The 26,946-nt window shown below is 32.0% G+C and overlaps 1 protein-coding gene across 2 annotated transcripts; it reads left to right on the top strand.

The window, feature by feature from the left end:
- Positions 1–14,521: 14,521 nt before the first annotated feature.
- On the top strand, positions 14,522–22,689 carry LOC110804442 (amino acid transporter AVT1I). 2 transcript variants are annotated; one of them, XM_022010035.2, is made up of 3 exons: positions 14,522–14,852; positions 21,122–21,729; positions 22,095–22,689. In XM_022010035.2, exons 1-3 carry the CDS (start codon positions 14,702–14,704, stop codon positions 22,614–22,616), a joined length of 1,281 nt encoding a protein of 426 aa, XP_021865727.1. In that variant the 5' UTR covers positions 14,522–14,701; the 3' UTR covers positions 22,617–22,689. The 2 variants fall into 2 exon arrangements, with proteins under 2 accessions (XP_021865727.1, XP_021865728.1); XM_022010036.2 differs by lacking the exon at positions 14,522–14,852 and adding an exon at positions 20,157–20,536.
- The last annotated feature ends 4,257 nt before the right edge of the window (positions 22,690–26,946 follow it).

Raw genomic sequence — 26,946 nt, forward strand, 5'->3', positions numbered from 1 at the left:
GGCCATAAACATTCAAGGGTATGGAACAACGATGACTGTCCTTAAGAGAGTAAAAGAATGAGATATGCAGGAGAAACCACCACCTATAAAGATATTTTATTCAATACGAAGGTTAAGAAATATTATTCAATACACATTACTTATATAAAAGGCAGAATCTACAGTGAAGTAAGGCCTTCCTAGCAATAGGAAGATCTGCTGGTTCAAAACAAGTGTAGTTTACATCAACAAGAGATTGGCAATAGTTCAGAAAACCCGCATATCTTAGCAAAAGATGAATACCAATAGTTCAAAATACCATAAACACAACAAAACACCTTTCAAAGGTAACAACAACCGCATCTACCCAATCAATTGCTTAACATGCTCATTTCCAATCCTAAAAACATGCACTATCCACATGATGTCTCATTTCCCCAATTACCAAAAAGGCACACATTTCACAATTGCTAATTCATGACAACAACGCAAAGAAAACAGTAAATCCGACTCAAAGCAAGCATATTTAACAAGTCATCTGACTCTATACTATTCCACAATTAAGGACAAAACTTCTTGTTCACTATGTTCTATCAGAACTTTTTGACATAGAATTTTACTATACAATACTCCCATCTGGATTTAAAGTCACATATATTAGGGAAAATATATATTTGGGCATTATTTCCTTCAATCGTAGCAAGTGTGCTCTTGTTTACGGTCAGATGATGAGATAAATGATCCCTTAAGTGCTCGCTCGTCCCCTTTTGGTCTTATGGTTGTTGCTGAGCACTTGTGTGATATTAAAGTTGAAGATGAAGGAATTATGTCCTTAGACATTTCCGGCAATTACTAAATATAAATAGGAATTAATTATGAAGATAATAAGTTAATTATTTTAGTAATCATATTTGCTTGCTAGAGAATAAATGTGATTAGCAGGACAATATTGATTGGACCTACAACTAAAATATATTAATCCTATAAGGTCACACATATAAGCATTAATTGGAATGGGCCCAAAAGGCCCGATGGCAACCGGTCTGTTAAGGGAAGAATGTTGGGCTTTGGTTTTGTGTTAACCTAAAACTCTCACATTATAATAGTTATAATGTCAGGGATTTAGAAATAACGTTCATTCAATATCTGACAAAAAGAAAAACACAAAAACCCTAATTCTAATTCTCTAAACGCCGTACATCCCAAACAAAGCAAGAGACAGATTGGGATCGTTCTCTTCCGTACTAGCATACGTGGGATTCAATTCGTGCTTGTGGACTGAGTAGAGGAGCAACAAGTGGGGCTCTAAGATCTTCGAAGCTTGCATACGAACGGGAGAACACGCTTCAAAGGTGATTATTCTTTCGACTTAATCTGATCTATACTATTGTTATGCATGAGATCCTGTGATAGATGTTAGGAAATTGTTTCCTGAAATTCCGCTTTATGCATCTATATGTTCCTACAGTGGTATCAGTTTTAGCCTCTTGCATAATATTTTATGATCATGATTGTATGCAACATTATTATTTTGATTCAATTAAGGGAAGATTTATTTACGGCTTGAATTTGCAAAATTAATATATGATATTAATTGATTGGAATCATTAAATCGTGATTTAATTAATTTTTGCTCAAAATAAATTTATAAAATTCCGAAATTTTTATCACAGGGTCGAAATTAACTGTTAATATCTCATAAAATTTTCGGATTTTTTAAAATTAAATTCGTCAGATTTTAAATTATTTAATGGTTAATAAGATTAATCATGGAAATAATTTGTTAACAATTAAAGATTTGATTTTTAATTTGTTAAATAAATCTACTGATTATCCCCTAATATTTATACAATAGCCGAAATTTTTTGGTAATTTTTTAACTAATTTTCGGAATTTTTGTATATTAATTATTGAATTTGGTTAATTTTTATGTTTAATTCGATTAATCATAAAATTTAAGGATAACAATTAAAATTTTTGATTTTATTTGTTAAGAAAATTCAATAGATCTTCCTGGTAATTTAATTCGAATTTTTCGGATTATAATTGTTATTTTCTTGAATTATTTGAATAAAATGAGATAATTATGCCTTAAATTTTGAATTCTTGTTAGATTTAATTTTAATAAAGAGTTTAAATTGAAATCTAACTTCTAACAACCCTAAAATTCAGTTTAAGGATTGTTAATTTATTCAAATTTTTTTGCCATTATTTTCGGATAATTAAACCCTAATTAAATTGTTAATCTTTAACAAAAGTTGAATAAAGATTAATTTAATTTAGGTAATTGTTACCCAAATTAAAATAACAACCTCCATGGCTGGGTGGCCACCACCCGCAAAGGTGGAGCCACGGTGGAGGATAATTAGGGCGGCGTTCCGGCGGGAAAAGGGAATTAAAAATTGGAAATAAGATCTCCTAATTTTTTGGAAAAGTTAGAAATTTTCTCAAATTAAAGATTGTTTTCCAAAAGGTTTTGGGAAATAGTCTGGGTTGAAGGTTTTGGAAATTTGGTGTTTTGGTTCGATTCTCATTTATTAATTGAAATTGATAAGAAGAGTTGGAAATTAACTTGGGTTTAGTTCTTCTAAATTAAAAATAATTTCCAAAATATATTTTGAGTAACTTGAAAATATTTTTTTTTGAAAAACATATTTTCAATGTTGAGCATAAATCCATAAATTTCCTTTCAAATGCAAATTTTTGATTAATAAGATTATTCTAGCCATATTTAAATAGTAATTGAATTAAAATAATAAAGTTTCCCAAATAACGTTAAACTTAAATTGTTTAAGTTTTTTAGTGTTATTTTGGAAATGTTATTTGCTTATTAATAGTTAATAAGTAAATAATTTTTGTCTAATATATTTTAATATTATATGCGTGTATGGAATATTATGATATTTTGTTACAGGCAAGTGACTAGTATGGCCCAAAATAGGATAGAAAATACGATCTGCGTATCGTTTTGTATTCTTGTAAATTTTGAAATACGATCTGCGCATCGTTCTGTATTGTTGTAATTTAATTTAAAAGTTTAAATTAGATTATAATTAAAGTTCGTATTATGAGTTCGATGAAGTAAGAAGGTTCAATCAAAAATTCAAGGATGGAGATCCAAGAAAGATGAACAGGAACCCAAGAAGATTTGAGCTTATTTTTTAGGGGCCATACTAGGATCACATTTATTTTTATGCATTTTATATTGCCTTAAAATGCTTATTGAGTTTATGTATGTGGTTATTTAAAGCAATGTGTTCACTTTTAATTAACCAACATAGTAAACTTAGGTCCCAAAATAATATTGAGTTTAAGTGCTTTTCCATACAACACCTATAAAGCCTTAGATCATGAGTAATAGGCTCTGCCAAAGCAGGGTGTTGCTTATAATTCCGGGGATAGTAGGGTAGGTTTTTTGAAACTTACATGTTAATGTTTGGTTTAACTCAACAAAACTATCAAAAGACAAAGTTTTGGGTTTTGAAGCTAAGAGATAGGAAAATACAAAGAGTTGTTAACCTGTCTACCAAGAGTTATAATCAGTTATAATTAGTAAAATGTTTACTTACCTCGAATACTATAAATTAAAGTAGCAGGGCCAAAGTCCGTTTCATTGTAGTGGGAGGGGATCTTGGTTAATTCTTTATTCAATGGGGACTTCTAATTTTGAATAAAGGGTAGTAGTGAATTGAATTTGTTTAATTGCTACTTTTGATAAACATTATATTGAATCTTGCTTTACTTTTTAGTGTAGTTATCATGTCTGGTGCAAACAACTCTTCTTTTAACTTGCGCCCTCTAATTGAAAAAGACAAACTGAATGCTACCAACTTCCTACAATGGCAAATGGCTGTGAGAATTGTTCTCAGAGCGGAAGGAAAAGAAAGTGTTCTTGACAATCCTCTCCCTGAACCCTTGCCAGAAAATGCTACTGCAGCTCAAAAGCGAGCTAGACAAACTCCAGAGGATAACTCCTTGCAAGTAACATGCTTGATGCTTGCTTGCATGGAACAAGAGTATCAAAAACGTTTTGATGGTCTGGATGCCTACAGCATAATCCAGCAACTGAAAACTTTGTTTCAGAAAAATGCTAGATTGGAGAGATTTGAAGCAAACTGCAAACTTCTGGATTCCAAGTTGGAAGAGGGGAAGCCCGTTGGTCCGCATGTGTTCGATTTGATTGGACATTTTCAGACCATGGAGAAATTGGGTTTCCCTTATCCTAAGGACCTGGCAACTGACATAGTCATCAGATCCTTGCCTGAAGATTTTCATAACTTTAAGTTGAACTTCTACATGCAAGGAGGGGAGGCTACCCTGCAAGAGTTGCATGGTTCACTAATTCAGGCTGAGAGAAACTTACCAAGTAAACCTAAACATAAGGATGTTCTAATGGTTAGTAAAGGTAAGCAGTTCAAGAAGAAAGGGGCTCCCATGAAGAAGAACAAGGGCAAGGTAGTTGCCAATGAGAACTCTTCAACCAAGCCAAAGGCCACTCCCAAGGCTAAGGTAGCTGCTCAACATGAGTGCTACCACTGCCACAAGATTGGTCATTGGAAGAGGAACTGCCCCAAATATCTGGAGGATAAGAAGACTGGTGCTTTAACTTCAGGTATCTATGTCATAGAAGTTAATTTAGCTACAACTGCTTCTTGGCTATTTGATACCGCTTGTGGATCTCACATTATTGGTAATGTGCAGGGACTAAAAAGAAGTAGGAGCTTGAGCAAAGGCGAAGTGGATCTCCGAGTAGGCAATGGAGCAAGAGTTGCTGCTTTAGCTGTAGGAGATTATAGTTTACGCTTGCCTTCTGGTTTAATATTAGAACTTTATAATTGTTATTACGTTCCAGTTATTACCAAGAACATAATTTCTATTCCGATTTTGGATTCGGAAGGTTTTTCATTTCAAATTATGAATAATTGTTGTTTAGCATATTTGAATGGTATGTTCTATGTCTCTGCTAAATTATCAAATGGTTTGTATGTACTAGACTTACAAAACCATATCTATCACATAGAAAACAAGAAACACAAACCAAATGATTTGAACCCTACTTACCTATGGCATTGTCGATTAGGCCACATAAGCTCAAAGCGCATAGAGAAACTTCATAAGGATGGAATTCTCAAATCATTTGATTTTGAATCATTTGAAGTATGTGATTTTTGCTTAATGGGGAAAATGACAAAATCTCCTTTCACAGGCTCAAGTGAAAGGGCCAATGATCTTTTAGCCCTCATACATACTGATGTGTGCGGACCTATGAGTACTTTGGCTAGGGGAGGGTACGGGTATTTCATTACTTTTACTGATGATGTGAGCAGATTTGGATATGTTTACCTCATGCGACATAAGTCGGAATCCTTTGAAAAGTTCAAGGAATTCCAAAATGAAGTACAAAACCAACTTGGAAAGAAAATTAAAGCATTGCGATCCGATCGTAATGGTGAATATTTATCTCAAGAGTTTGGTGATCATTTGAAAGATTGTGGAATACTTTCGCAATTGACTCCACCAGGGACACCACAGTTGAATGGGGTTTCCGAAAGAAGGAATCGAACTTTATTAGATATGGTTCGGTCCATGATGAGTCTTGCTAACCTTCCTGCCTCATTTTGGGGATTTGCGCTTGAAACAGCGGCATTCACACTCAACAGAGCTCCGTCCAAAGCAGTAGAAAAGACGCCATATGAGATGTGGACTGGAAAAGTTCCAAAATTGTCTTTTCTAAGGACATGGGGTTGTGAAGTTTATGTAAAACGTTTACTTTCTGATAAGCTTTCACCCAAGTCCGATAAGTGTCTTTTTGTGGGTTACCCAAAACAGACTAAGGGATACTACTTCTACAACCAAAGCGAAAACAAAGTGTTTGTTGCTCGTGATGGTGTCTTTCTGGAAAAGGAGTTTATTTCCAGAAAAACAAGTGGGAGTAATGTATATCTCGAAGAAATTCGAGATGAGCAACAAATGGATGAGGTTCACACCTCGTCAGAGACGACCCAGCATGAAAATGCTCAGGAGGCGATGCATTCCATTCATGCGCCTTCTACCGTCCCACTTGGAGATAATCCATGCGAAGTCCCTCAACCTAATGAGGTGGAAACTTCTCCTGTTGTTCCCCAACGTAGGTCTAGTAGGACTGTCATTCCGTCAAAGAGATATATTGATTTCCTTTTGACTGAAAGTTCTGAAATAGATATTTTAGAACATGAGGAACCTACTAGCTACACAAATGCTTTGACGAGTCAAGACTCCGAGAAATGGCTTGAAGCCATGAGATCCGAAATGGATTCGATGTTTGAAAATCAAGTATGGGACTTGGTTGCTTTGCCTGATGGGGTTAAACCCATAGGTTGCAAATGGATTTTCAAACTGAAAAAGGACAAAGATGGAAACATTGATGTCTTTAAGGCAAGACTAGTGGCAAAAGGTTTTAGACAAATTCATGGTATTGACTATGATGAAACCTTCTCACCAGTAGCCATGCTGAAATCCATTAGGATAATTCTTGCGATTGCTGCCTTTCATGACTATGAGATCTGGCAGATGGACGTTAAAACCGCCTTCTTGAATGGGTTCTTGAAAGAGGATGTGTACATGACACAACCACAAGGTTTTGAAGATCCAAACAGTCCAAGAAAAGTTTGCAAGCTTAAGAAGTCCATTTATGGGCTTAAGCAAGCATCCCGGAGTTGGAACCTCAGATTTGATGAGGCAGTCAAATCTTTTGGCTTCCTCAGAAATGAAGAGGAATCTTGTATATACAAGAAGTTGAGTGGGAGTAGTATTTCTTTCCTAGTCTTGTATGTGGATGACATACTTCTCATAGGAAACGACAAGACCATGCTTGAGTCAGTCAAGGAATGGCTTAAAAGTTGTTTTTCCATGAAAGACCTAGGAGAAGCTGAATACATCTTGGGAATAAGGATCCATAGAGATAGATCCAAAAGGCTGATTGGACTTAGCCAAGAGACTTATATTGATAAGGTTCTTGCAAGGTTCAAGCTGGAAAACTCCAAAAGAGGTTTCATTCCCATGCAACATGGCATTTCACTTGGCAAGACTCAGTGTCCTTCGACACCTGATGAGGTCAAGCGCATGAGTAATGTTCCTTATGCCTCTGCAGTAGGGTCCATTATGTATGCCATGGTATGCACTCGACCGGATGTTGCATATGCTTTGAGTATGTGCAGCAGGTACCAGTCAAACCCAGGAGAGGCGCACTGGATGGCAGCAAAGAATATCCTTAAGTACTTAAGAAGGACTAAGGATGATTTCTTGGTCTATGGTGGAGATAATGAGTTGGTTGCCACTGGATACACCGATGCAAGCTTCCAAAGTGACAAAGATGATTTTCGATCACAATCTGGTTTCATATTTTGTCTCAATGGAGGGGCTGTGAGCTGGAAGAGTTCTAAGCAGAGTACCATCGCAGATTCTATAACAGAGGCTGAGTATATTGCAGCAAGTGATGCAGCAAAAGAAGCTGTTTGGATCAAAAAGTTCATTAGTGAACTTGGTGTAGTTCCTAGCATTGAAAATGGCATTGAGTTGTACTGTGACAACAATGGTGCCATTTCCCAGTCCAAGGAACCCAGATCGCACCAAAAATCCAAACATGTGCTCAGGAGATTCCATCTCATTCGAGAGATCGTTGAAAGACGGGATGTGAAAGTAAGCAAGGTTCATACTGAGGATAACGTGGCTGATCCTCTGACTAAACCGCTTGCTCAACCTAAGCATGAGAGTCATACTAGGTCTATGGGGCTTAGGCATATGGGAGAATGGCTTTAGTTTGTTTACTTTATGTTTACAATTGTAAAGACATTTATTATGCTTTGAATGTTTATCAATAAAAGTTCATTCTTATTTAATTGTTTGGTTTAGCATTAAATAAAATGTCCAAATAACTTGTGTTTTCAAATAGGATTATCGAAAACGTTTTGATAATGGAACCCTATAAAGTGAACTGAAATCACAACTTATTAAGTCCCTAGTCTAAATCACTAAATTGGACATAAGTGATTTATGTGAAGACTAGCATGTAATTAATTGATAGTGCAGTTCCATGGGCTATGGAGACATAGGGATGTCTAATTGATTATATGGATGTATACTTGATGCATTGTGACTTGACCTAACTAGATTCTAAAAGTAGAATCAAACTTCTATATTTAGTGGATTCCTTAGACATGAGTAATTCTTAATAACCACGAGACAATTAGTTTAACTTTGACGCTGTTAAACGCCGCGCCGTAAAAGGAGGTTATAAAGGCAGTGATCAGGTGGGCTAAGAATTGAGTGGGAGTTATGGTCATACAAGAGTGAATAAGTCCTCCTATTTGATAGGAATGGTGTCTGGGCCTCTTGATGAGCGAGAACTGAAAATTGCATGGCCATGCGGAATGGGATTAAAAGTTAATCTTTATTTGAACAGTTCGAACTCGGCGATCAAGAAACTAGAATTTGAGAATAACAGTGTGTTATCAAATTTTGGCATTAAGAGACTTAAGGAATTTAGCATTGCGTTCTTGTCTTCGGACAAGTGGGAGATTGAAGGAATTATGTCCTTAGACATTTCCGGCAATTACTAAATATAAATAGGAATTAATTATGAAGATAATAAGTTAATTATTTTAGTAATCATATTTGCTTGCTAGAGAATAAATGTGATTAGCAGGACAATATTGATTGGACCTACAACTAAAATATATTAATCCTATAAGGTCACACATATAAGCATTAATTGGAATGGGCCCAAAAGGCCCGATGGCAACCGGTCTGTTAAGGGAAGAATGTTGGGCTTTGGTTTTGTATTAACCTAAAACTCTCACATTATAATAGTTATAATGTCAGGGATTTAGAAATAACGTTCATTCAATATCTGACAAAAAGAAAAACACAAAAACCCTAATTCTAATTCTCTAAACGCCGTACATCCCAAACAAAGCAAGAGACAGATTGGGATCGTTCTCTTCCGTACTAGCATACGTGGGATTCAATTCGTGCTTGTGGACTGAGTAGAGGAGCAACAAGTGGGGCTCTAAGATCTTCGAAGCTTGCATACGAACGGGAGAACACGCTTCAAAGGTGATTATTCTTTCGACTTAATCTGATCTATACTATTGTTATGCATGAGATCCTGTGATAGATGTTAGGAAATTGTTTCCTGAAATTCCGCTTTATGCATCTATATGTTCCTACAGAAGATGCGCTGCTCTTTATTGTCAAAGTTTTTTGTTTTTACCCAAGGTGCTTGTGCCCAGATCGCTAATAAGTACTCCGTATTATTGTAATTTTTATTACTTATATAAACTTGTCATAGTTGTCTAGACTTTAGAGCATTATTTTATTTTGTTTTTGGAGAATACAATTGGTGTAATGTGAGACTTTTTTAATAGTATGAATTATTATTTGTTCTTTTTAATGCTATTTTTTTGGGCGAATATTTATGTTCATTTTATTTTTAAAATAATTAATTGCAATAGTCTTTGTCGGGTTTAATAAATAAAAAAATATTAAAAATACTATCAAATATCAAAGGGACCTCCTATCTTAAATATGTGGTATGAATTTGTTGTATAAGTTAAAAAATAAAATATTTAAAGAGACCTCCTATCTTGTATATGAGGTCTCAATTTATTTACAAACAGACCTCTTATCTCTAATAACGGGTCTCTTCCCCTTCTAAACCATCTTTCATATGATTTACATAAAAGACCTCATTTCTTACCTAATGGGTCTCTTGCTCCTTACAAAAAGACCCCCTCTAGATGAGAGGGTCTCTTTGAATCCTCTTAGATAGAGACCCCTCCTGAAGAGGTCTCTTAAGCCATTTTAGATGGGTCTCTTTGCCCATTTTTGTAGTAGTGTGGCCTCCCTATGAATTTATTAAGAGTGGAAGGCGGTTGGTTTTTCGAAGATCATCATTACATATTTACATCTCACCGGTCAAATCAGAATACATGAGGTTTATTTCCTCCCCTTTTCAAAATTAAACCCATTTTTTCCTCTTGAACTTTCCGGGAGAATTCGAAAATGGGTTTGGGGACAATTGTTTGGGGGAAAAAAATTCTCTTCATGACGTGGCATGACAAGCCTACCTGGAGAGTGTGTGGCAACCAACCAAGCAAAAGCAGCGTTAGACTCGTCCATCAAAGCAACAGCTATGAGAGGGGCTACGGTTACACACACTAAATAACATGGCTGAAATCATGGAGTCAAGCCATTAAGCGATGAGTAAATCACCATTTACGTTACAAATTAAGGAAAGATGTATAAATTTACGTCTGTAAATGCTTTTCAATAATGCCCTGTTTGGTAACCAGCTTTTTACTGGCTTTTTCATTGGCTTTTGGCTTTTGGCTTTTTAATGTGGTCAAACAGCCAAAAAATGTGTTTGGTAACTGGCTTGTTGGTTGGCTGAAAAGCCAGCTTTTCCGCCAAAAATGAAAAGCTAGTGTTACTAGCTTTTTAGGATTGGCTTTTGGCTTTTCACTACTTAAATTACTTTCTTATCCTTATTTTTCACTACTTAATTAATAATTAATAATTAATAATTAATAATTAATAATTAATAATTAATACTACCTCCGTTCCTAAAAGTTCTTTACGCTTTCCGTTTTAGTCCGTTCCTGAAAGTTCTTTACACTCCTACTTTATTCCATTTTTACTCTTATTTGGCCCACCATAACTTACCCACTCACAATACTTTAATATTAGTTTTCACCCACTCACATTGTTGGACAATTTATAGCCACTCATTTTCCATTTGTTACCCCACCATCACATGTTCACCAAAATTCCTTAATTACCGTGCAAATAGTAACCGTAAAGATCATTTAGGAACGGAGGTAGTAATTAATAATTAATAATTAATAATTATTAATTAATAATTAATAATTAATAATTAATAATTAATAATTAATAATTAATAATTAATAATTAATAATTAATAATTAATAATTAATAATTAATAATTAATAATTAATAATTAATAATTAATAATTAATAATTAATAATTAATAATTAATAATTAATAATTAATAATTAATAATTAATAATTAATAATTAATAATTAATAATTAATAATTAATAATTTATAATTTATAATTTATAATTTATAATTTATAATTTATAATTTATAATTTATAATTTATAATTTATAATTAATAATTAATAATTTATAATTTATAATTTATAATTTATAATTTATAAATTATAAATTATAAATTATAAATATTATAATTTATAATTTATAGTTACTAATTTATAGTTAACAATATTAATAATTATAATTAATAATTAGTAATTAATAATTAATAATTTATAATTTATAATTTATGATTTATAATTTATAATTTATAATTTATAATTTATAATTTATAATTTATAATTTATAATTTATAATTTATAATTTATAATTTATAATTTATAATTTATAATTTATAATTTATAATTTATAATTTATAATTTATAATTTATAATTTATAATTTATAATTTATAATTTATAATTTATAATTTATAATTTATAATTTATAATTTATAATTTATAATTTATAATTTATAATTTATAATTTATAATTTATAATTTATAATTTATAATTTATAATTTATAATTTATAATTTATAATTTATAATTTATAATTTATAATTTATAATTTATAATTTATAATTTATAATTTATAATTTATAATTTATAATTTATAATTATAATTTATAATTTATAACTAAATAATAATTAATAACTAATAATAATAAATAATAAATAATAATTGATAATATTAAATACTTAATATATTATATTTTTAATTGGTATAAATTAATTTATAAACGGTAACAATAATACTCAATTAATAATTTATGTACTTTATATTAGTTATTACGTACTACTCCGTACATAACATTTATTAAAAATGAATAAAAGTCATAAAATGTCCTTAAATGTCATTTTACATAGTTATAGCCAACAGCCAACAACTGATTTTACCAAACATGTTTTTAAACAATCAATAGTCAAACAGCCAACAAAAGCAGCCAACTCAAACAGCCAGTCAAACCAGCCAACTAAAACAGCCGACAGCCAACAGCCAACAGCCAATTGCCAAACAGGACCAATGTCTATCATTTTGCTTAATAATGTACTCATATTCTTTCAATCTTGCTCTTGTAATCCTAGTATTATCTTGCTTATCTCGATTGTTAGCACCTCTCCTCGACGAATTTGGCTCTAAGTCAAATTCGTCCAAAACCGTGTTTATGAAAAGTTAAATATATTTCGTACAATTCGTTAATTATCAAGGCCAATTCATGAAAAAAAATCGATAATATTATTTTTATTCGCAGTTGTTTTTGTAGAAACACGTTAACCGTTAAAATATTCTGTTTTGCCAGTCATCTTATCTAATGCCACAACATGTCAAATAAAATAATAGACGGTCGTACATCCATAATCTTTGTATCAATCCAAAAATATGCCGCAACTTTGTTCCTATCCCTAGATCCTAAATTCCACCAATAATACAATAATCAAATGTATCATCTGATAAGTATTGTTTATACATTTATAAAAAGATCAGCGTGTCTCACACCATCAACTTGATGGTGTGACGAGCGCGAAATCAATAGCGTACCTCCCTTAAAATTAAAAAAAAGTAACAGATCCAAACTATAGAAGTAACATACCTAAACTAAAAAAGTACCTCCTCTAAAATTATATAAAAAAAAAGTAACATGTCTAAACTATAGAAGTAACATACCTAAATTAAAAAGGTATCTCCCCTAAAACTACTCCGTATAAAAAAAGTAACATGTATAAACTATAGAAGTAACATACCTAAACTAAAAAAAGTACCTCCTCTAAAATTATAAAAAAAGTAACATGTCTAAACTATAGAAATAACATACCTAAATTTGCAAGTATGAACTGGTCTCACTATCAGTTGATGGTGAGGACAGTCTCATATAAGACTTTGGGTAAAAAGATATACCCATTATTATTTTGGTACTATAAAATTTCCCAACCTAATTAAATTTTTGTATGACATAATCATTTAATTAGTTTTATTTTCTCAATTGTCTCCCTCTGTCTTTAATAAACCTACTAGTTTGTGTTTTTTTAAGTTTATTGTTGATGTACTCCCTCTGTATTTATTTAAAAGATACATTTGTCTTTTTCGGTCATATTTATTTAAGATACACTTGTCATTTTTAATAACTTATTAACTCCACCATCTAATTAAATAATTTATCTACATCCCACCCCCCACCCCCTAAAATCACATGGTCCTTACTTGTTTTATTTATTAAAATATTTATTCAACCCCGCTTATTTTATTACTTTATTTTATTCAATTCTTTTTCTTAATACCCGTGTTCGGCCAAGTGTATCTCTTAAATAAACGGATGGAGCATTTTGTAAACCTTTTTTAAATTAATTAATGTACGTTGAATCTATGTCCAAAAAAAAAATTGGTTTACCCGCACGCCATTTACTGATTTTTTTTTTTTTTACTTTTATGGAGTTGGATTGAGAAGAGACAATTATAATGCAACCCAATAATTTTACGTAAGAAACTAAGAATAAAGGTTTGTTTTTTCTATGAACATTTTTAGGCTATGTTCTGTTCATATTATTTCCACTTATTTCAGGAAAAATAAGTTCAGTTAAGTTCAGATAAGTTCATGAAAAATAAGGGTTGACCAAGTATAATTTATAACTAAAATAAGTTTGATAAGTTCAAATAAGGTCAGATAAGTTCAGTTAAGTTCAGTTCAGATAACTTCGGGAAAAATAAGTGAAAAACCTTAGTATGGGTAGTAATTTAGGTCTCATCAAAGTGATAAATGAGGCAAACAAAGAAACCATTTATGTAAGAATACAAAATGATGTTACACTAACTCTTATTTATAAGAGCTACTCCCTCCTTCTCTTTTTGTTCTTTACGTTTGACATTTTTCACGCGTTTTAACGATTAATTAATTTGCGTCGAGATTCCTCAATTATTTTTATTTAAACAAGATAAATTACGTTTATTATAATGATTTCACTTTTATCAAAATTCTGATATTGAGAAATGAGAAAAATTTAATGTCCCAATGGAAAAGTGTGAGAGATTAAATGATCCAATGAATTTAATTGGTTAAAATAATAATTGGACACAGATTTTGATAGAATAATAAGTCTGATAAAATAAAACGAAATGTAAAAAACATTTTGAAATACCTAAAAAAGAAAACGTAAAGAACAAAAAGAGACGGAGGGAGTAACTTTTATTTCAGAATTTAATCTTACAAACTCTAATTAAGAGCCTCACATTTCTCAGAGACTCTCCTTATTCATGTTCTTATAACTACAATAAAGAAAACTAATAACATCAATAAGAGTAATTAAAAGAATATAACAAGTGCAGATAATCTTCCTGTTTTAGACTGCCAAACAACATAGATCGGCCTTTTCGAAAAGTTTGTGTACCCAAAAACATATGGTCCGCTCGTTTTTGCGTCTTTCCAATTATAAACCATCAACTCTTGATGAAATACCTTTTATGCAGGATGCAAACAATAAGAGACATAACGATTAGTTAAAGTTCCATCAGTACAAAGCTAGGTAGTTTATTATTTCTACTCTCTCCAAAAAGAAAAAGAAAAAAAATATATTTCTACTTGAAAATATATGAGTAGTTTTTGTGTACCTCCTAGTTAGTTGGTATTTTTGTAATGGAGGGTGGAGTTAAAGAGAAAGCTATGGTTAACCACCCTCTTTTGGAGAATGAAAATGAATTGGAAGCTAAAAATCTGAAGTGTTCAATACAAGAAGGCAATTCCTCTTTCTTCAAGGCGTTCTTCAATGGCCTAAATGCTCTTTCAGGTTCTATCTCTTTTAACACCATTTAGAGGACCAATAAATTTCATTTATCTGTTTCATTATTTAGAAATGAAACCTTCTTTTTATCTGATAAACTATTGTCAAATATTGATGGATATGGTATATTTAGGGTGTGTTAGAGTTATGGTATATCTAGGGTTATAGTATATTTAGGAAAAAATATATTAGAGAGTTAAAAAATCCAACCGGTGAGTTTTTTTACTCATACCCACCGGCCGGAGAATTTTTTGCGGAAGCGTGAGATCAATCTAAAATTACGGATAGCTCTGATACCATGTTAAACTCAGAGAATATTAGGAGAAAACGACTTAAATATAATTTAGTTACATCATTGATTTATGTACGAAATTATAACATAACTCTATTATGTTTAGGACTCTATTAGATTCCTAAACTTACACAACTCTAGTTTCCTAAATATACTAGAACCCTAGATATACAACAACTCTACAATTATCTGTTTTATTATTTAGAAGTTTCGTGATTAAGGATTATATTTGTTTCATTTTTTGAAAAAAATGTTGTTTTGTGCTTTAATCAATCTAATACATTTCCCTCAAAAAAAAAAAAAAAAAAAATCTAATACCTTTGACAATATTTGTAAGATAAGAAAACTTAGTAATAGTAATCATTAAAACCATTATAGACAGGCTTATATAGCTGCTTCATCACCATCATTCTCCGAATGCGTCTAGAAAATAGATATTTCATGAATGCTGCATTTCGTAGATATTTGAGATTTGATTCAATTATAAATACACAGTACACAATACCAATTCAACACTTCATTTTCAATATGTTAATATGTTATCATTACTTTGGATTATATTTGTAGCAGATTTGTGAGAAACCAAAACCTAACTTATACCACCTATATTCCTAAAAGCTATTTATGCTTTCCGTTTAAATTTGTTAGTGAAAGTTGTGTACACTTTACTTTATTCAATTTTCACATATAAATTTTACATGTATATTCTCATTTGGTCCACTACAACATGCAACTTACAATATTTTACTCTGGAAATTCACCATAACTTACCTACTCATAATACGTTAATATTAATTTTTATCCACTCACATTGTTGAACAAGTTATAGCCACTCATTTATCCCATTTGTTATCCCATCATCATATGTTCACCAAAGTTTCTTAATTACCATGCAAAAAGTAAGTGGAAGATCATTTAGGAACGGAAGTAGTAGTAAATAATATTTTTTTGTCAAAGAACACCTTTCGCTGAAATCGGATAATTGCCTCTTTTGTCTGGCATTGACCATCTCACATGGGACCCACATGAACCCTTCTTCCCCATTTTCTTTTTTTAACTCTTTGTTTCCTTCCATTTTCTATTCATATTTTCAATGGCGAACCTAGTATTTCATTGGGATACCATTGAATATAAATTCAAAAGGTGATACTTATTTCCTCAATTTTGGTTAACATGTACGTAGTATTAATCAAGGAGTACTAGCGGAAGCCCTTTTGTGAAAATGTATGTCATCCGATAACGAGATGGGATGTGTAGGACGCGAACTTGTCCTTTAGAAACCTTTTCGCTTATGAAGTGAATGTCCATTTCAATAGGTTTAGTACGTATACCTTGATATTGAACTGGGTTCCCGAAAAAATTTGCCTGCACTCACAGTATCTCAATAGACCAAAGTGGATTTTCTAATTGGAGATAATCCAACAAGATTTAGATACGACATTGGCGCGCGACTCCTTTATATTTCACGGGAGCTAGAAGTGTAGCATGTCGTTTGGATGACCATGAAATCCAGTTATCACCAAGAAACACATGTTCAACGTCTCGTATCTGAACAACCGAGCACCCCAATCAGCATCAGTATAAGAGATGAGATTGGTGATAGAGGATGGATAAAGATGCAATCCAAGGTCCAAAGTACCTTGTATGTTACGATTCACATGCTTAAGAGCATTCATATTCTCTCACTACAAAAAATTATACCATTAACGACGCAAAATCCCGTCGCTAAAGACCAAAAATCGTTGATTAATGACGGGATTTCCTGTCGCGAAAGGGGTTCATAAAAGGGGGGCGTCGTTTACCCGTCGTAAAAGACATTTGTAACTGTTGTTCCCGTCTTAGTTTGGTTGTAAGCCCCGTCGCAAAAGCCTTTTGTGACGGGATTTTTGACCTGTCATAATTAGGTTGTCGTTAAAGATACAAATTCTTGTAGTGTCTTGTAGCAGATCATGCATGAAAAGACATACTTGTTGGACCGCGTATGAGATGCCCGGTCTTGTGAATGTGAGATACCGAAGTTCCCCAACAAGGCTGTGATAGTGAGACGGATAATTGGTAGGAGGACCCAGAGAGTCGCTCAGTTTTGCCTTTGTGTCAACTAGGGTAGGAGAGGGTTTCCGAGAAGCCATGCATGTTTTTTCTATGATAACAGTGGCATACTGTTTCAGAGAAAAGAAAAGACCACTCGAGTGACAAGTAACTACAATGCCCAAAAAATAGCTTAAAGTACCCAAATCCTTCATCGAAATTTCAGAATTGAGTAAGGACATAATAGATAGATTTCAAAAGAGCATCTGAAGAGGTGGCAAGAATCATTTAATAGAGCAGAATGTAAGCCATATCGTTTACCTAACGAAAGAAAAATAGTAAGCGATCAGATATGCTATTGACAAAGGCAACATTGGCTACAAAATCTGCAAACCGCTGATATCAAGCTCGAGGAGCTTGTTTTAAGCCATAGGAAGAGTTTTTGAGGGGGCATACATAACCTGGTTGAACGGGATCTCGAATCCTAGAACCTGATGCATAATGACTGTCAGTTGACCGTTTGATTTTGGATTGAGTTGTATATATTAGTAACTAATTAATTAAAATATCTATGTGGCACCTAGTTAATTATCTACGTGGAACTGAATTTTTTTTAATTCAAAAATAGGTTAGAAAATCTTATTTTTCTTTAGCTGAAACCATTAGATTTCCTACGTGGTGTTCTAATATTGGATTAATGTTTGATTTTGGATTGAATTTTATTTTAGATTAATGTTTGATTTTGGATGAATATTATTTTAGATTTTTTTTAATTATTAGAGTGTTTGATTTTGGACGGAGTTGTATATATTTGTAATTAATTAATTAAAATATCTACGTGGCGCCTAATTAATTATCTATGTGGCAGTCGATTTTTTTATTCAAAAATAAATTAGAAATCTTATTTTTCATTGACAGAAACCATTAGATTTCCTACGTGGCGCTCTAATAATTCAGCAAATATGTCTCCCTTATGTATATATACACTAGATTTTAGCCCGTGCGATGCACGGGTTCTATTAAATTGTTATGTTTTAAAAAAATCCTATGTATATTCCACTTTTATATATTAGATTAGATTAGTTTTTGATTTTGCATTGAATTTCATTTTAGATTTTTTTTATTATTAGGAGAGTGTTTGTTTTTGGATGAAATTGTATATGCGTAATATTAATAATTAATTAATAAAAATATCTACATGACACTTAATCATTTATCTACGTGACACTCGACTTTTTTAATTCAAAATTAATTTTAAAATCTTATTTTTCATTGGCCGAAACCATTAGATTTTTTTACGTGGCGCTCTAATATTGGATTAATGTTTGATTTTAAATTGAATTTTATTTATTTTATTTTAGATTAATGTTTGATTTTGGATGGTTTTATTTTAGATTTATTTTTAGTTATTAGAGTGTTTGATTTTAGATGGTGTTGTATATATTAGTAATTAATTAATTAAAATATCTACATGGCACCTAATTAATTATCTACATGGAAATCGATTACTTTTTAATTATTAGAGTGTTTGATTTTAGATGGAGTTGTATATATTAGTAATTAATTAATTAAAATATTTACGTGGCACCTAATTAATTATCTATTTGACACTTGATTTTTTTTTAATTCAAAAATAAGTTAGAAATCTTATTTTTCATTGGCCGAAACTATTAGTAATCATAGGTGGCGCTCTAATATTTCAGCAAATATGCCTCATTTATATATATACTAGATTTTAGCCCGTGCGATGCACAGTTTCTATTAAATTGTTACGTTAAAATAAAAATCCTATATATATCAACTGTTATATTTTATATATTAGATTAGATTGGTTTTTTTTTTTATTTTGGATTGAATTTCATTTAAGATTTATTTTTAATTATTATAGTGTTTGATTTTGGATGAAATTGTATATAAGAAATATTAATAATTCATTAATAGAAATATCTACGTGGTACCTAATTATTTATCCACGTGGCATTCGACTTTTTAATTCAAAAATAATTTTGAAGTCTTATTTTTCATTGGCCGAAACCATTAGATTTCATATGTGGCGCTCTAATATTGGATTAATGTTTGATTTTGGGTTGAATTTTATTTTAGATTACTGTTTGATTTTGGATGAATTTTATTTTAGATTTATTTTTTAATTATTAGAGCGTTTGATTTTGGATGGAATTGTATATATTAGTAATTAGTTATTTAATTTAAATATCTACGTGGCACCTAATTAATTATCTACGTGGCACTCGCATTTTTTAATTCAAAAATAAATTAGAAATCTTATTTTTCATTGGCCGAAACCATTAGTAATCCTAGGTGGCACTCTAATAGTTCAGCAAATATGCCTCCTTGAATTTTATTTATTTTATTTTAGATTAATGTTTGATTTTGGATGGTTTTATTTTAGATTTATTTTTAGTTATTAGAGTGTTTGATTTTAGATGGTGTTGTATATATTAGTAATTAATTAATTAAAATATCTACATGGCACCTAATTAATTATCTACGTGGAAATCGATTAATTTTTAATTATTAGAGTGTTTTATTTTAGATGGAGTTGTATATATTAGTAATTAATTAATTAAAATATTTACGTGGCACCTAATTAATTATCTATTTGACACTTGATTTTTTTTTAATTCAAAAATAAGTTAGAAATCTTATTTTTCATTGGCCGAAACTATTAGTAATCATATGTGGCGCTCTAATATTTCAGCAAATATGCCTCATTTATATATAAATATATATATATATATATATATATATATATATATATATATAAATATATATATATATATATATATATATATAAATATATATATATATATATATATATATAATATTAGATTAGATTAGATTATACTACATTTTATAATTAAAATTATTAGATATAAGCACAAATTTACTTTGCATTAAAATCCCTAAAAAACTTAATGCGACAATTAAATTAGGATAGATGGAGTTTAAGGTATCTTAGACTATCATGGAGAAACAAGTGTGGAGAAAAAAATAAAATAAAAAATGAAATCTCGTTTTAATCGTGCCTCTTACGCGACTGGATCAATGTGATTGACATGGTCTAATCCATATTGATCATTTCAATTTTTGGACGGAAAGCAAATCGCACAGTTCCGTAAAACATAAAAAACAAAATAGGGCAAGAATATTTTGATGGCCGCACCATTAGCCTGATAACTTTGATTAATCATCAAATAATCGACATCAAATTAGGCAATAATGGAATATGATAGCGATGCCAATCGAGGTTTACTTTTGCAACCCTTACTGAAAACTAGTGAATTTGAGCCTAAAAAAGGCTACGCTTCTTCCTACATGACATTCTTCAATGGCATGAACCTTCTTTCAGGTTCACTTTCTTTTTCTCTATCCCTTTTTGGTCTTCTTAAATTTAAACTAGCTTTGTGACAATGAGCAGATCTTAAAGCTAGGTTCTTAGTAAACTAGTATCACCAATCGCTACTTTGTAGTTTCATTGTATGATTTTTGTTAGCAATTGGGAAATACAGTATAATTATTAGAGAAGAAGAGGATTTCAATTGTATTTTTCGAAGATAGTAAAATTATATTGACAATTAATGTTAACAAGGTCATCTAATCACGACTTCATCTATCCTAATTCCTAAGTCCTAACAATAAAAGATTGACCAAGAGTGAAGAAAACAAAAACAACTAGTAAATAGTAATCCATCATACATTTACTCCTTTTGTCTTCTGAGTTCTGAAGTAGAATATAATAAAGGCTTGTTCAATTATGTATTACTACAGAAGTTTGATATTTTTGGTTTGGAAAAAACAAAAAGACTAGACAATATCGAAAGTTTTAAACTCAAGCACCAATATTGTCATATTGATGTTATGTTTGGATTGATTAGTTTTCATGTTGGCACTTGTAGTTAATTACTTGCATTATATTGTAAACTTTTATTAACAGGGGTTGGGATACTATCCGTACCATATGCCCTAGCTTCGGGTGGATGGTTGAGCTTGTTATCTATTTTCCTAGTGGCCATGGCAGCATTCTACACTGGGTTGCTTATAAAGCGATGCATGGAAGGAGATTCAAGCATAAGAACTTACCCTGATATAGGGGAGCGTGCATTTGGGAGGATCGGAAGAACAATAACATCGGTGTTTATGTGCACAGAGTTGTACTTGGTTGTTACAGGTTTCCTTATATTAGAAGGAGACAATCTTCATAACCTTTTTCCTGACCTAAAAATAGAAACCTCTTGGTTGCAACTTGGAGGAAAAGAGAGTTTCGTGTTGATTACTGCACTTATTATTCTTCCTTCAGTTTGGTTGGATGACTTGAGTATTCTTTCTTACATCTCTGCAACTGGTGTCCTCGCTTCTGTGGTTATTATTGTGTCAATTTTATCTGTTGGCACGTTTGATGGGATTGGATTTCACAGCAAAGGGGATCTTTTTAACTGGTCAGGCATTCCTACAGCTATAAGCTTATACGGCTTTTGCTATTGCGCTCATCCTGTTTTTCCTACACTGTACAATTCATTGGAGAAAAAACAACAGTTTTCCAAGGTAAACATTCTTATTTACTCAACATTTTCTATATTCTTTCAACGTAACAATACCATTTTTTTTTACTCAAGATAAGATATAAATAGACTGAAACAATACTGAAACATGGGGTTTTATGGAGTGACATACATGATACATGTGATAACATAGAAAACTTGGGATTATTCATTATTGTAAAAGTTATTAAACTTTCAAGTATTTCTGTTTTATTGCCTTCAGTTGGCCTGTCAAAAAATTAAATTGATTCTCACAAATGTTAATTGAAATCTAGCTTACTCAAATTCAAGCAAGTATTGATAGTACATATAAAAAAAGAAGCTAAATCTTGGAATTCAAATGTTTGTGTTTCTAAATTCTAATGGCAGGTACTTCTGATGTGTTTCCTTTGCTCGACTATTGGTTATGCATCAATGGCCATCATTGGATATCTGATGTATGGTTCCAAAGTTGAATCTCAAATAACCCTTAACCTACCAACTGATAAACTGAGCTCCAAAATTGCAATATATACAACGTTGGTGAATCCTCTATCCAAATATGCACTAATGTTAGAACCTGTTGTGAATTCTACCGAGAGTTGGTTCCCAAATTATCACAAGAAAAAGTACTTCAAATGTTTTGTAAGAACAGGTTTGGTTGCTTCTCAAGTCATTGTAGCGTTGGTTGTGCCTTTATTCGGATATCTCATGTCTCTTGTCGGAGCATTTTTAAGCATTACCGCGTCAATAACACTTCCTTGCCTATGCTATTTAAAGATCTCAGGTAATTATCGGAGAGGCGAGGGGGTATTAGTGGTAGGTATCATCGTGTTAAGTATATTGATTACGATCTTTGGTACTTATACTTCTTTAGTACAGATTATACACGGAACTGTAGTTAATTACTAAATTTTGTTACACTCTACACACATAAAAGATTTGTTTGTGCAATTTATTCTACTAGTACATTCCCCTGCCTTTATTAGCTTCTTTTGAAAGCTAGGTAAGTTGTGTTTCTTTTGTTAAATGTGGGTTGAAATGTTGAATATTCGTTTACTAATAATTATTTTTAATTGGTGGATATAGATGGGAAAGTATGAGGATCTGTTTAATGAACTTATTTCAGGACCTTATTAATTATTTTATATCATATTAAATCAGATCAAAAAAGATAATATAAGATCATAATTATTGTTATTTTGGATTGTTGTATTATTATATTATAGTTATTACCATTTTTATAAACATTATCGTTTTATTATTTATTGTTATATATTGTCTAAAACAACATTACCAAAGTATACAAATTCACATAACAAAATAATAACTAGTTAAAAAAAAATCGAATAAGAAACAATTACTTTGAATAACCAAACATTTCGACGATTTTCCGTTAATAACAACCTCTAGATTATTATTTAGTAATCCAATATTTGTACCCCCATTAACTTTTGTTATACCTAACCGTTCATCAACCCAATACATCAAGTAACATGTACACGTGTCATCCAACAATTCGCTATAAGTTTTGTCTACTTTTTTTTTTTCTTTTTTCTTTTTTTTTTTTTCTTCATTCCTTTTCTTCCTCCTGCATTACTGCTCTGCAAAAAATAATTTTGGTGAACTAGTATGGTCCAAAAACCCGGTCTTGAAGCATCCAATCTTCCCTTCACCTTGTTAGCTTGGCATCGTCTTGAACACCATTCAAAATCTAACTTAAAATTTTAAATAATCTAGAAGAACTTTAACCTAATAATGTAATTATTGCATCAAAACTTCAATGGTACGCATACCATATTTAAAATTTTACATTCAAAGATAAAACGGTAAGAAGACCGTATTTAACTATCCTAGATTGGCCATACTAGTCACCTTCAATACCTGTAATACATAAAATAATATCTATGCATTCATCCATTCATGTCCTAAAACGAATGGCCCAAGTAAAATATGCAAGTATTTACATGATTAATTAAAATCGCGTTCATGTAATTGCGTCCTAAAAACTTAATCAATTCCAAGTTATTAATCCTAAGAATTATTCTAATCAAAAATTAATTTAATTAAAATAAAGGTGTCCTACGAAAAATAATCAGATTAATTATTTTAAATAATTTCAATTAAACGGTTCCCACTTAAGCCAATATTTAATTTGGACCTTTAATTTTAAATATTTAAACTCGCGGCCTGACCCAACTCAAATAAAATAAAATAATGAAAAAGTCCACAATAACCCCTTCGTGCAAAATTAAGCACAAAGCCCAAAACTTGGGCCTTGAAATAAAATGAAGCAAAAATTGCACAATTTGATGCATCGTGGGCTAGGCAAGCACCCAGCCCATCGATGCGCAATGCATCGCGCCAACGCACCCACGCGAAGGCACGAAGGTCCAACTCGCAAGGACGAAGGCCCTACAGCAGCGCATAGGCTTGCGCGCCCATGCCTGCTACCTACTTGCTCTCGCTGCTCGCTCGGCCAACGCACACTCCGTCGCGAGATCCCTCGCTGGAGTAGTGGTGGTTGCTGCATATCGCGTTCCGCGAGTCGCCCAAAGGCTTCTCCCAGCTCTATGCACATGCCACGCCCCTTGCTCGCAGGCAGAACGCACAAGGCCATCGCCCATTGTTACCTTCGTGTGCGTGCCTTCCCTTTTTGTCTCGCATGGACAGCAGCCCTTGCTCGTGCAAGTGGCTTGCTCGTCCGATTATTAATTAAAAAAATTTCATTTTTTTATATTCGAAATAAAAATTGCACGAAATATATTTTCATAATATTATCAAATCCAATCGTTTTAATTACGAAAAATAATGAAGTGGGTGATTTTATTAAATTTCAAACAATCAAATTCGTGAAATTTATAAATCTTGGCTAACAAATATTCAAATTTAACGAACGATGAACATCAGCAAAAATTTGAATAATTTTGATAATCCAATCCAAAAATTTAAATTGTTCTAAACATTTAAATTTCAGATTTTTATCAAATTTCGTTTAGGTGAACGATTAAAATTAACGAATCCAATCAAAATTTTAATCCATGAAATTTTAAATATTCCATTTAAACATGAAAGCATATTCCCCTTCTCACCTAAATAAATTTTCAGATCTAACCAATTAATAAAATTAATTTTCGATCTAAAATTCATTAATTTAGATTAAATTAAGATTAGGAATTATATTCAATATTTATGAACCAAAAAATCACCATTGTTCAAAATATAACAAAAAACAGTAGAATTTTTTTAATTAATTCCGAGTTCATTAGGTCTAGTAATTAATTGAAAAACTTTCCAAAATTAATGTTTTAATTCATTAATTAACAAAAATGCCCAAAACATCATACTTCCGGGACTGTTTTTGAGATTTTGTTCACATGAGTTGTTTTTAAAACGCCGTTTCCAATCAGATTAGGGTCATAAAAGTTAAATTTTCGACACTGTACGAAATCAAAATCACTTTCTACGACTTATCCAATAATCCAGAAACAATTCGAAAATTCACGAAAAAATTCAGAAAAAATCGACAATAATAAAAAAAACATATAAACATGCTAATAAGTAATTTGAATACATGTAGCTCATGATACCACCGTAGGGGTTTACGGTTAAATATATAACATGATAGCGGAATAACCCCAACGTTAGGAACTTACGTTTGTAGCGTGTTTTCCCTTAGTTCAACGAATCACGAACACGAACAAGAACTCCAAATTTCGTTCCTCTACTTGGTGCACCGACATGTTCAGATCCGTCTTGAGATTGATGGCTTAGACCTCCTTCAAGATATATTTGCCTTTTGGGATGAACACACTCATGGAGGCAAAGAGAGAATAAGGGTTTCTCTTTTCTCCTAGGGTTGTGTGTACAATCTGAATTGTATGTGTTGGAAAAGTGTACTAAATTTGTTAATATAACCTAGTAGTAATAATAAGCAAACCAACCAACTTGGTGGGCAAGCCAACCAAATTGGCCGGCCAAGCCCACACGCGAAGCAAGCAGCAGGCGCGCACAACTGGACCGTGGGCCGCTGCTGCTCCCTTCTCCTTTGATCCGCACGCACCACCCAACCAAGGTCTTTGGGCCAACGCTACATTGTCATGCGCGCTACGCCCATGGGCCTTGAGCTTGTGCTCTCCGACTCGTGGGTTGCTTTCTTGTTGCGATTAAATTATCCTTTGACAATTTATTTATCGTTTCGTACTTGACGATCCAAAGTCGTACGATATGATTATTTATTTCGCCTAGCTTACGACTATACGCAATACGATATACAATTTCACGATCCAATGTTAAATCGTATAATTATGTTTCCCGAACTAATTTCCCGAAAATCTATTAAATGAATTTCCGATTCATTTAATCCAGTGATCTGTTACATGCCAATGGCGTGACCTTATAGGTTCAGTCAAGAGTAAGCTGTGAGCGTAATTAGGATTAGTACTCACTGATCGGAAGCATTACTCCAGGCAGTTGTTCCGATCACTTGATCTCATTGAATTAATTGTTCGTAATTAATCTTAACCTTGGTATTGGACCAATGCACCTTGGGTGAAGGACATATTTCCTTCAGTGCGTGCAACGCCTAACGCGCCTGCTGCAACGTGCACAAGGCATCAAGGGATTGGGCGCTGGCCTCTTGCCAGGCATGGTGCTTCGTGCTACCTAGCGCAGCGAGGCTGTGGCATAACGCTCGATGGTTTCGGCCATGGGCGGGCAATGCTGAGCCTGTTGCTGTGAAGCCTCGGCGAGGCATGGGCCTTGCTTTGGCCATTGCGCATGCATGTTACGGCATTGGGCCATTGTGTATGTTTGTGCATTTTAATTTTCTAATGAGTGACGAATTTAATATTTATAATTTCGTGCTTATAAGTTTTCTCGAAATTTAATTTTATTAATTTTATTAGTTTAATTATTATAATTACTTTTATACCAATAATTTAATAACCTTGAATAAATTTTAATTAATTGTTTAATTAATTAAAAGCAAATAAAAGGATTCAAAATAACTATTATATGAGTTTAAATTTTAATTAAATTTGTGGTTTCCGATTGGACTTGGAAAGAATTTTTTTTTTGTTTAAAATTAGTAAATCATATAATTCATTGTTTAAGTGAGATCTTTTATTCATAAACTATTGATTAGGTCCTTATTTCCTTAGGATTAACAAACTTGATCAGAACTAATTAGGTCACATAAATGTTAGACTCTTGAGCCTGAATTTGTAGCAAATATTATGTG

Source organism: Spinacia oleracea, chromosome 1, assembly GCF_020520425.1.
Source record: "Spinacia oleracea cultivar Varoflay chromosome 1, BTI_SOV_V1, whole genome shotgun sequence".
Lineage (NCBI taxonomy): Eukaryota > Viridiplantae > Streptophyta > Magnoliopsida > Caryophyllales > Amaranthaceae > Spinacia > Spinacia oleracea.